This window comes from Siphateles boraxobius, unplaced genomic scaffold (assembly GCF_051911475.1).
Source record: "Siphateles boraxobius isolate OS27281-9 unplaced genomic scaffold, OSU_SipBor_1 66, whole genome shotgun sequence".
Taxonomy (NCBI): domain Eukaryota; kingdom Metazoa; phylum Chordata; class Actinopteri; order Cypriniformes; family Leuciscidae; genus Siphateles; species Siphateles boraxobius.
Genome location: NW_027509193.1, coordinates 1220413 through 1232724, shown reverse-complemented (window position 1 = coordinate 1232724; position 12312 = coordinate 1220413). Strand labels below are relative to the sequence as shown.

At 40.7% G+C, this 12312-nt stretch overlaps 1 protein-coding gene across 1 annotated transcript; it reads right to left on the bottom strand.

Moving 5' to 3' along the window:
- Positions 1 to 7060: 7060 nt before the first annotated feature.
- On the bottom strand, positions 7061 to 10877 carry ppp1r27a (protein phosphatase 1, regulatory subunit 27a). Its single transcript, XM_077213884.1, has 3 exons — positions 10123 to 10877; positions 8435 to 8585; positions 7061 to 8093 (listed from the first exon to the last, which is right to left on the bottom strand). Exons 1-3 carry the CDS (start codon positions 10538 to 10540, stop codon positions 7973 to 7975), a joined length of 690 nt encoding a protein of 229 aa, XP_077069999.1. The 5' UTR covers positions 10541 to 10877; the 3' UTR covers positions 7061 to 7972.
- Positions 10878 to 12312: the final 1435 nt, after the last annotated feature.

Here is a 12312-nt window from a genome sequence, read left to right as displayed (position 1 = left end):
AAGCGGACCGTCATAGCCACGGAGTCCAGTTCTATTCCTAAAAAGGAAATTGACTGACTGGGCATTAATGAGCTCTTGGTCCAGTTGACCGTGAGACCCAGGCTTTCCAGGTGACTGAGCACAGCTCTGTGAGACAGTATTTCTGACTCTGATTGTGCTAGAACCAGCCAATCGTCCAGATAGTTCAGAATTCGCATGCCCTGATTTCTCAAGGGGGCGAGTGCCGCGTCCATGCACTTCGTGAATGTGCGGGGTGCTAAGGACAGACCGAACGGCAGGACGGTGTACTGATAAACCTGTCCGTCGAAGGCGAATCTCAAGAATGGCCTGTGACGGGGTATTATCTGAATCTGAAAATGTGCATCTTTCAGATCGAGAGATATAAACCAGTCTCTCGGGCGAACGTGCGTGAGGAGTTGTCTGGTTGTAATCATTTTCCCGCAGGGTAATCATTTTCCCGCAGGGAAAACGCTAGACAGCCTGCTCAAGGTCTGCTAGCTGCGGCACTGCGTTGACAATGGATACAAAAATTAAGAATAATTTTTTGGCTTCAATATCTCAAAAAGATGAATCTTTCCCGTGGCATAAGCTATACTTACGCAATACGAGAGAACCTCTCGTAAGAGAACAAAGAGGACTGAGACACACACAATTAGATAAAGTTTCTTTCCCCAGAATAAAGGTTTTGCCCCCTTTATTTAATTTTTAGAGTTTTTTTGGCCCATTTTACTGACAGTTTTGTTATGTTGACAAATAAACTTATCTTATTTAGGGGCATGTTGATCATTTTAACCCTTTCACACGTAAGTTTAAAATATTCTAACTGACCCCCCAGCGTGAGTTTTTCAAGGCGACCGTTATTTAGAACTTGTCACTTTAATGTTTCCATGGTGACGCGTCACGTGGCACAGCGCAACCACAACACAGCGCTGAATGAATGATGATCTGCTTTTATGTAATTTTTCCTTTTTTATTAAAAATATACCCAAATGTATTAACTATAGCATGAAAGACTTATATTCCGATTGTCAAATATGTGCAAGTGGAAGTGTTTTGTTGTTTAAACTCCTTTATAACGAGCGCGTTAGTTGAGCTGTATGCGCGATGGGCGGCGCCATGTTAGTTTGTTTCACAGTTCAGAGAATCAGATCTGTTGGATCTGACATTAACCCTTTACGTGCGAAAGGGTTAATGGACAGTTTAATGAATACTTGCGTTATTTGCTATTAAACGTTTCATATTTATAACTTTGTTTTAGCTTCTTTATTGCGAGACACATGGCAATATGCCTTCCTTATAGAAGAACATGGTGCTGTTTTGCCATGGATTTATGCTTACTCAATGTCCAATCTTCATGGAAAAATTGATTTCATTTGAATTGTGCTTTTATAAAGCCATTTTAGTCGATGGAAAATGAAAGCATCTTTAGACATAAGTCTTTTGCTTATAGAGCATTCCATAGTTCCATAAAGTACAAATAATCATAGACAACTGCATGATGCATCTTAAAAAATGAATATTGGATACTGGGTTGAAATCTGCCTTTGTATGGACTGATTCCTGCTGGATGCTCAGTCACAGCTAGCACCTCTTTTCATACCACCAGCACAGCTAAACAAGTTTATTGCCTTTAGTTTCAAAGGTTGGGAGTTTGGGTCCAGGTTGAGCTCCTTCATGGAATCCTAATTTGCATTTATGTTTTGTTGGTAAGAAAATGTAAGTAACATTATTCACACGAAGTTCTAAGTTTACATGGCTTTCACAAGGGCTTCACATGTATTCCGTAGGTTTCCCTGGGTTTCTATTGTTTTACATGGATTTCACATGTAATCCCATGGGTTTCACATGGGTATTTCTACATCAGAATTTACACAAATTTCATATGTAATCCCATGGATTTCACATGTAATCCCATGGGTTTCACATGGGTATTTCTACATCACAAGTTTCACATGTAATCCCATGGGTTTCACATGTAATCCCATGGTTTCACATAGGTATTTCTACATCAGAATTTACACAAGTTTCACATGTAATCCCATGGGTTTCACATGGGTATTTTTACATCACAAATTTCACATGTAATCCCATGGGTTTCACATGTAATCCCACGGGTTTTCACATGTAATCCCATGGGTTTCACATAGGAATATACATGGGATTCACACATTACACAATGAAAATGTTCCAAAACCACATGTTTCCCATTTGCAAATTACCTTTAACATGTGCAAAGCACATGTGTTCCACATATTTCACATGTGAAATTTAACATGTGAAACAAAATCACATGTCCATGTTGTCACACGGGATCACATGTGTTTTTACACATGTGAAATTCATGTGGTTTTTCTGTAAGGGTACTACCAGGTACGTCTCCTCCTAAAGGCAGGTTATACTCGCTCTCTGCTCCAGAGAGGGAGGTCATGGAGAAATATATTTCTGATTCCCTGAGAGCTGGGTTCATCCGCTCTTCTTTACCGTTGATGTCTTCGGCTTTCGAGCGGGTTGCAGGGAGCATCTATTTTCACGAAATTCGATCTGTGCAACGCTTATTATTTGGTTCGCATAAGAAGAGGGGATGAGTGGAAAACAGCGTTTAATACCCCCAGGGGACACTTTAAATATTTGGTTATGCCGTTCGGCCTGTCAAACTCCCCCACTGTTTTCCAAGCACTCGTCAATGACCTGTTGAGAGATATGGTCGACCAGTTCATTTATGTCTACCTGAATGACATATTGGTATTTTCTTCATCTCTCCAGGAACACGTTCAACACGTCAGACGAGTTCTCCAGAGGCTGCTCGAGAATGGGCTTTTTGTCAAGTCGGAGAAGTGCGCATTTCATGCACAGTCAGTTCCGTTTTTGGGGTACATCGTTTCGTCTGACGGAGTACGCATGGATCCTGACAAGGTTAAGGCTGTTGTAGATTGGCCAATCCCAGATTCCCACAAGGCCCTGCAGAGGTTGTTGGGAATTTGCTATTTTTCTGACGTTTCATTCGTAATTTCAGCCAACTAGCCGCTCCTCTGACTGCCTAGACCTCCACCAGAACAACGTTCAGCATTTAATAACCTCAAGAGCCGCTTCGTTTCAGCTCCCATTCTCGTTGCCCCTGATCCTTCAAGTCAGTTCTTGGTGGAGGTCGACGCGTCAGAGGTGGGGGTAGGTGCAGTTCTTTCTCAGCGATCTCCGACAAGATACACCCGTGCACGTTTTTTTCCCATCGCTTCTCGTCGGCTGAAAGTAATTATGATATTGGTGACAGAGAGCTGTTGGCAGTAAAGTTAGCATTGGAAAAATGGTGCCACTGGTTAGAGGGAGCGGGGGAACCCTTTATCATCTGGATGGATCATAACAACCTCGAATACATCAGATCGGCTAAACGACTCAACTCCAGGCAGGCTCGTTGGCCACTTTTTTTCTGTCGTTTTAAATTTTTACTATTGTACCGGCCGGGTTCCAAAAACATCAAATCCGACATCCAAATCTCGGATTTTTGATCGTTCCGAACGCCCGTCTACTCCCGAGTGCATTTTACCTGAGAGACTGGTTATCTCTTTACTCACATGGGAGGTCGAGTCGAAGGTCCGCATGGTCGCTGAAGGGGTAACGCCTCCGCCCGGTTGCCCACCGAGTCGGTTATTCATGCCGGAGGGAGTCAGGTCCGACATTATCAAATGGGGTCATGGTTCCAATGTGGCTTGCCATCCTGGGTTAGTCGTACCAGTTTTTTGGTCAAGCAACGATTCTGGTGGCCCGCTATGGCTCGTGATATTCGGGATTTTGTTTTGGCTTGCCCAGTTTGCGCTCGTGGCAAGACTTCAAATCGTCTCCCGGATGGGTTGCTTTGACCGCTGTCTGTCCCTTTGAAGACCCTGGTCCCATATCGCTCTAGGTTTTTTTATGGGTCTTCCACCTTCCCAGGGTAATACGGTCATTTTGACGGTAGTGGTTTTCGAAGGCGGCACATTTTGTTCCCTTACCCAAATTACCCTCAGCTAAGGAGACAGCGGTCACTGTGGTGGATCACATCTTTCGCATTCATGGCCTCCCGACAGACGTGGTTTCCGACAGGGGGCCTCAATTTATATCCAGATTTTGGAGGGACTTCTGTCAGTTGCTGGGGGTGAGTGTTAGTTTGTCATCTGGATTTCATCCCCAGACTAATGGTCAAGCTGAGCGAGCCAACCAGGATTTAGAAAGAGTGTTACAATGTTAGGTGTCCCAGAATCCTTCCTCCTGGAGCCAACAGATCTCTTGGGCTGAGTACACTCATAACTCGTTACCAGTTTCATCCACGGGCCTCTCTCTGTTTAAGTGTAGTTTAGGTTACAAGCCACCTATTTTTCCCAGTCTGGAATCCGAGGTCGCGGTCCCCTCTATTCACGCCTTCGTCCAGAGGTGTTGCCACACATGGAGAAGAGCCTGTGCGACTCTCCTCCAGGTGGGTGCGCGCACCAAGGCTCAGGCCGATCGCCACCGGCTGAAGCCTCCCGTATACGTCGTTGGTCAAAAGGTGTGGCTTTCTTCTAAGAACATTCCTCTCCGCTCCGTTAGCAATAAACTAGCTCCTAAATGTATCGGCCCGTTCACTGTCAACAAGTTCATTAACCCGGTGGCAGTACGCCTCAAACTCCCTCCTGTGTACAGGAGAATTCACGCCCATGTCTCCAAATTAAAGCCTCTTTTTCATACTCGTATTAATCCGCCTGTCCTGGTTCCCCTCACGCCGTGTCTCGTAGATGGGGAACGGACCTATTTGGTTCGTCGGATCTTGGATGCTACACGGAGGGGACACGGATTTCAGTACTTGGTGGACTGGGAGGGTTACGGTCCTGAGGAGAGATGTTGGGTTCTGGCTAGGAACATTCGGGATCACTCCCTTATTGATTAATTCAATCAACAGGTAGGTCCTTCTAGGAGCGTCAGGAGACCCTCCTAGGGGGAGGGGTACTGTCACGGTTCATGGACTCACTGTCTCGCCGCTGTAGTATGTCAGCGTTTTTTACTTGAGTAGTTTTATAGACCAGTAATTTGACTTGTACTTAAGAAAAATTTCATTGAAGTAATAGTACTTTTACTTGAGTAGAATATTTTAGTACTCTTTCCACCTCTTGCATTACAATAGTTCAGTCAAGTCAAGTCAAGTCACCTTTATATAGCGCTTTTACAATACAAATTGTTTCAAAGCAGCTTTACAGAGATAACAGGAAAGTAACGTTGTAATAGTATTGTTAAATTAAAAATTAAATGTTAAATGTCCCCAACTAAGCAAGCCAAAAGCCAATGGCGAATGAAGGCGAATGAAGGCGAAAAAAAAGGCGACAGTGGCAAGGAACCAAAACTCCATCAGGTGACAGAATGGAGAAAAAAACGTTGGGAGAACCCAGGCTCAGTCGGGGGGCCAGTCCTCCTTTGGCCAACAAACGAACAGTGTATGATTATGATGCATAATAGGTCAGAAGTCAGATTGGATCAGAACTTTCACAATATTTATCCAGTTCATCTGGTTAGGGGTCGGAGTCATCACGCCGGTTTGAAGATGAGTTTGTTGAGATGTCCATGAGGCCTTCACAGTGTTGATGAGGCTGGCACTTCAGGGATGCGTTGCCGTCGTGTCCATGTGATGGTCCTTCATCAGATCTAGATATAGCCTGCATCCAGTCTGGATAGAACAAGGAAAGAACAAGGAACAACTGACACATTTCAGCCACCACTTTCTTGGGAACAAATAAAAGTGTTGGTGTAAAACTGCATAAAAGAGAAAAACACAATGTCATTACAATGAACTACACTGGGAAAAAATGTGATCGATAACACAGGGCAAAATATTTTTTACATTAACATAAGTTTATCAGTTTTCACTTTCACAAGTCAAAGCAATATTATCATTACTCAAAATTTAACAGTTGAAATGACTATACCAGCCATTTGGATTATAAACCTACTTAATTTAATGCAACAACAAATTATTTTACAGTGTACTAAGAGCATTTAAATGTCATTTACCTGTAACAAAGCTGAACGCAGGGATGCCCTTCACAATGGGTCAATTCACATTCAACCCAAGGGCCAGCTCTTCTGCCAGGATGCTGGAGCACCTTTTTATTTTATTGTATTTTTTTAAGACTTTTTCTTGGTTGCTTTTATAAATAGACAACCATTTATTTAACAGTGCTCTTTTAAAAGAGACTAGTAGCCCTATAAGTAGGCCAAGTAAAAATTACCCTTATGTAGAATATTCTTGTACTTCACTTTTCACCATGTTTTAGTGTGGTGACTCTGACATGGCAGTGAACAAAGTAATTCTGAAATTATAAAAAAAAAAAAATTTCTATACTGTAATAAGTTATAAAAAACATCTGACATGCCCACCACAAATGCATTTAATTTGTCTGCTACTTTTTGCCAGCCCTCCTGGCTTTTTCAGACTTTGAGGTGTTCCCTGGCGTTTTGATTAAACATTAAAGTTCAGCATAAACTTTCACTATTAGCTCTTGCTCTGCTGCGGAGAAAAACTGAGCACACTCTTTGGCCACAGTGAGCAGCCAATAGCAGCGTTGCTGATCAATGTTTCTACTATCGATACATATCCCCTTTTAAACCAACGCATGAACGCGCAATTATCTCATATAACTCAATCCAGCTACACTAATCATAAACGGCAGATATGTTCGAAGAACCTAATTAGCCAGATCATGATTAGCCTGATGATATCATCTTGGATGTCTCATTTGATCTCGGATGTTTTAAGCAACGTACGAAGAACGGACCCCTGGTCTCCATTTTGTACCGTTTGTGTTAATGCCAGCCTTTTGGATTACTTGTTATTAAACTATGTTTGGAACTTTATTCAACTGTCTTCGTCTTCCTGCCTGCAAACACAACTGTGAGAAGGCTACAAGTTTGAGCGATCAAATGTTTAGGAACCCATGCGTTAGAAATTTTTTTTGTTTACTAATTTTGTGATTTAAATCCAAAAGAGCAATCCGGCAATTCCTGTTACACAACATACTTATTATTTTGTTGTATAATGTAATGTAAAAACAACTCAATATTTGTATAAAAAGAAGTTTTATTTATGAAAACATTGTAAAAAAAAAAGAGATAAATATAAGACTTTGACAAAAGATAGTACAAATGTCAGTAGTGCCCTCAGGTTTAACAGTAGTGCACGAACCCTCAGTGTTTCTGCAGGTTTTCAGTGTGCACTCCAGCAGACAGACAGCACAGCGGCCCATCTGGGGAGTGCAGTACTCAGCATCAACAGGATTGAATCCCTTGTCACATAACATATCTCTTTTGTGAAACTATTAACAATCATGAGCATGTCAAAGGGACCCCCGGTACAATATATGTTTAACACAGCAATGAAAATGAACACGACTGTAGATGGCATTCAGTAAAGATCTGTCTGTAAACATTGAGAGATGCTGGTATGTGTAAATGTATGGTGCTCCTGTGAAGTTCACATACACATGCATCTTTACCTATACAGTCCTGGCATTATTGTGTTATTCCAGAGAAAAATATTTGTCCTTGTAATCTTTTATTCAAAAATAATAACTTGCTTAGCCTCAACTAAATATTTGCCATTAGAAATCTCTCTTCCTTTTTCATCCTCTACACTCAAACCTTCTGAAAATCTGGTATGTAATATTGACTTTTCATAATCCAATCTATTCCCAATGGATAAAATCAAAAATGTTCTTCTTGTTGAATATCATGTTTCACTCAGAAATAAAAATGGGATGTTTATGGTAGTGTTTTGACTTTCAAAGCTAACAGATATGTATTGTTTGTTGTTCCTCTGTAGCCTTGTAAAGTCGCATTTACAGCTAAAAGCCAAAAAAAAAGAAAGAAAAAAAGAAGAATATCCAGGAGAACGTTCAACCACACAAAATGAGAAGCTCAGGAGAGTGATCATAAATTCTAGCATTTTTTCCTCAGTTTCTTTGTGGCTCAGTCATCAAACACAGCCTGTCTCGAAGAGTTTGAGCAGATCTTTACAGTCTGGGTCGATGAGATCTGCTGGTTTCTCCCCATTTTCATTCTCAACTTCCACACTGGCACCCAGAGAGAGAAGGTAACTAGAGAAAAGATATATATTTTACGTTTTAATAAAAAATAATTGAGCAAATATGATAACATACCCCCCCTATACTGAACACTTCAGTATACTTGGGAAAATATAAATACCTGTTATGGTACTGTCCAGTATAGTTATAGTAGAGTTAAACCGTCCATTCATTGTTCATTGTTTGTGTTTAGTGCATGACTTAATGTATGTGTTGATGTATGAATGATTTTTTCATTGAAATACATTTGTTTTCGCAAGCACAGTGAAATCAGTGTAATCACAGTGTAATCTATGCAATATTAATTTGTCTTCAGACGGTTTTTGGCATTGCTTGTGTGAACATGCTCTCACCGTGCAATCTCAGGGTAACCGTCGCTGCAGGCCATATGCAGTGCTGTCCATCCGTTCTCATCCCTCTGATGAACGTCAGCTCCGTACTTTATCAGGAGCTTCACACACTCCAGGTTTCCTGAGAGAACGGCTTCATGGAGTGCTGCCATTCCTGAGAAGATGAAGAAAAATACAAATCAGCTCTTGTTATGGTGGGCTGCTCAGTTTCTCTTCCCAGATAGCAGAAAATACTCCAGACTCAAACAGATTCCATAAGCTTTAACTAATTCTCCCTAAACAGACAGAACCATGTATTAAGTTAATTGTGTTATTTCTGCACCACAAGCTGCATCAAACGGAATGGCAAAATATTCCCAAAATCCTCCATCTTCCATTAGTTGGCAAACATATTTTTTCTAAGAGGTTGAGAGCAATTTGTTAACGTTCCCTTTCATGTTAAAGGGACAGTTAACCCTAAAATGAGAATTAAGTCATCAATTACTCATTCTGGTGTTGTTGTAATGCTGTATGCCCTGCTTTCTTTTATGGACCACAAAGGATTTAAAAAAAAAAAATGTCCCACTTGCGCTCGTCCATATAATGGCAGTGAATAGCGACCAGCATCAAGCTTTTTTTTAAAAAGACACAAAAGTATCACAGAATGACCCCATGCGACACGTCCCGTATATATTTATTTTTCATTTTAGGGTGAACTATCCCTTTAATGCCATTTGCTCTACTGGTGCGTACAGTCGAGGAAATCTGTGATTTGAATTTTTCCACCATTGTTTAATAGGCAATCAGTTCTGGTGAATTGTTTTTGACCAATCATCTGAGAAATAACCATAAACACATATACTAAGAAGTCACTGAATTAAACAAAGAAAAATATAAGCCAACAAAATCCATCACTGTTGAACCATCTACAATGATAACCGCTCTCAGAAAAAAATGTGCAGAAATTGTAGCTTATTTACCCATAAAAAAAATTCATAGTGTTACAGTACCTTAAGGGTACATACTATTACTCCAAGGTACTAATATGCAACTTTTAAGGGTATAAATTCATCCTTTTAAGGTTACTGTGCCAGTGACAAGCTGTTTTGCACATTCTTTAATGATTTTTTTCATAAGATCCTCAGCTACTTTTGAATAGACATCAGAGGAGTAACATACTTTTTGTCATTACAATGTCTACAAACAAATGTGTCCATTCAAGTCCTTCATTCAAGAGTTTATAAGTCATAATTATGACTTTAAATAACTTTGATCAGAGCAGGATGGCAATCAAATTTCAACAAGATTCTTTAACTCTACAGCTACAGTACAAATGATAAATAAATAGTTTTCTCACCTTCACACACCCAACTCCCAAACTCTTAAGAAAATTGTTAATTCTCATAATTAAACTCAAAATTATGAGCTGTGCTGATGTTCTTGTAAATACGTTCTTTCTGACCTGACTTGAGCACACCGTAACTGCCGAAGCTAAACCTTAACCCCCATTGGCCTGCCCCAACTTCCTACCATTGGTTGAACCAGAAGTTGACATGTTAGACCGCTATGTTTAATCTATGTTTCAAACACGCCATAAAGTTGATGCCTTCACACTCTTCAGGAAGGAAACCTATGAATGGTTTTATAAATATTAGCACAATAAAATCTTAGCACCTCTAAAATAAGTTGTAGATTTGGTGAGGTTCACTCACCAGAATGGAAGATGGTGTCCAGACGCACTTTCCTCGCCCTCATAAACCGGCCGATCTGTTCCAGCTCACTGTGCCGGACTAAATCCAGGAAGACAACATCGTTTGTGAAGCGCACGGCCCGGGCAGGTTTGAGGGTTACGGTAGGAGTAAGCTGTACACTAGTCCGGGCCGAACTGCTCTGCCGTGATGGCTTGCTATAGACAGCGGTGTAAGTGGAGTTGGGCTTGTACGCAGGTGTGTAAGCTGGTGGAGTGTAGTATGATGGCGTGTGGAGTGTAGTAGGGCTCAACTTCGTGGCACTGTAGTAGCTGGGTGAGTACGAGCTACTGGAGTAATGTGAAGGTGTGTAATGAGTGGATGTATAGTGTGTGTTGGAGCGTGTGTACTGTGACACCGGATACTGGTAGCTGTACTTCATTCCCGCAGACGCCACGGCTCTGCCTCCCCCCTCGACTCTAGGCTCAAGAGGAGGACAAAGAACTCAAAATGCCTCAAATCAAGCTCCACGTTAAAGTAAAATCCTTTTTGGGGGGATCTTGAACCTCAACACTTTGGGTTCACACCGTCTTCTGTTTTTAAAACAACCACAATCCGCTTCAGGTCTGAAATAATGGTCACTTTTCCAGAGGAATCTGTTCCGTTTTGGGTGAATTTGTTTTTTTGGTCAAGTTTTGTTAATTTATCTGTCCCATCATCACTCTAGTTTCATTAACTTTATTTCACGCTGTGCACAGTCTGCTCTTCTGACAGTGAAGGTTGAAACAGATCCCTATATACCCTTTGTAGGGTTATTTTGGGGATGTCATCCCCTGTATCGAGTGACTGTGGTGTAACTCCTCCCAGGCTCCCACTGTACTTTCACAATCACATCAAGCTTCAACGCCAGCCCCTAATAAACATCAATGACAGCACCTATGAGCAGTCTGCAGGGTCTCTTTCCAAAAACCTGGACAATATGTGTTTAGCACATAAATGAGCTCATCCTCAATTGCGTGATTGAACACATGGGCAACAGCTGAAGGGAATGAACGTTTTATGACAGGAGATACAGTCTAAGACCAGCAAGAGACGTGTGATCTTTCTATAACATTTAAATCATGTTCCTCTTTAAGATTTTGGATATCCAGCTTAGAGAACACTGTGCACTGTTTCCTGAGCACTGCCACAACAGACAAGACATAAACCAAGTTATTTAGGATTGACGTGTCTACACGGAAAAAATTGTGCTGTTACAAGATAGCATTCAAATGATTGATAAATACATTAATTGAAATGTCAACAACCCCATCAGACAAAAAAATGTTGCGCCTTCAAGGGGCGTGAATGGTTTTATTGGTTATGGACGCGCTATGTAGATTGTGTACGGTCTAGACATTGACTGTGTCTGAAATCACATACTCTCTGAGTTCTGTGGAATAACTTTGCAACCACTGAATGTATGTACTGCGAATGTAATCTGAACATGCTACATTAATCATGTTTCCATTGTCATGTTATGCTGTCGAAAAAATAATCATAACTCATGTTAAATACATTTCCTTTAGCCATTTTGTTGTTCTGATGTTGTAGCAACTAATAATGTCTACTTAATTTAGCTATAAATCGCAAACAATTTACAGTTATGGTTACAGAGTTCCCGTAGAAAAACACAAAAATATAAGCATGATGAATGATGATGGTGTTGAAAAAAGGCACAAAGTAAATCTCTTCCTTTTGTTGGCACATAGTAATCAATGTTGGGGAAAGTTACTTTTAAAAGTAAGGCTTTACAATATTGCTTTACTCCTTAAAAATGTAAGTAATTGTGTTTGTTACTTTTGCGTTATTTTCTCACCTAGGCTGCACTTGTTTGTTGTATTTTTAGCAATTGTAAAGGTCCTTTCACACAAAAAATTAAATAAGACTAAGGTTGAAGGAAATGCATTTTCACGCCTGTACAATAGAGGGCGCAGCTCAAAGCTTTCAGCTGTGTTACCATGCTGAACCGGAGAAGAATAGGATGCAGGAAACGCTGAATTCAGATCAGCATACTAGTATACTACTAGTAGTACACGTAATATATCTTGCTATGGCAGAAATAGTCAGAGTATGCTAGTATGCGGTTATGAATTCAGAAAAACTTCAACACACAAACTTTAGCAATAAAAAAAAAAAAGGAAACACAGATGTGATGTCAAAAGTCCTTTTTTG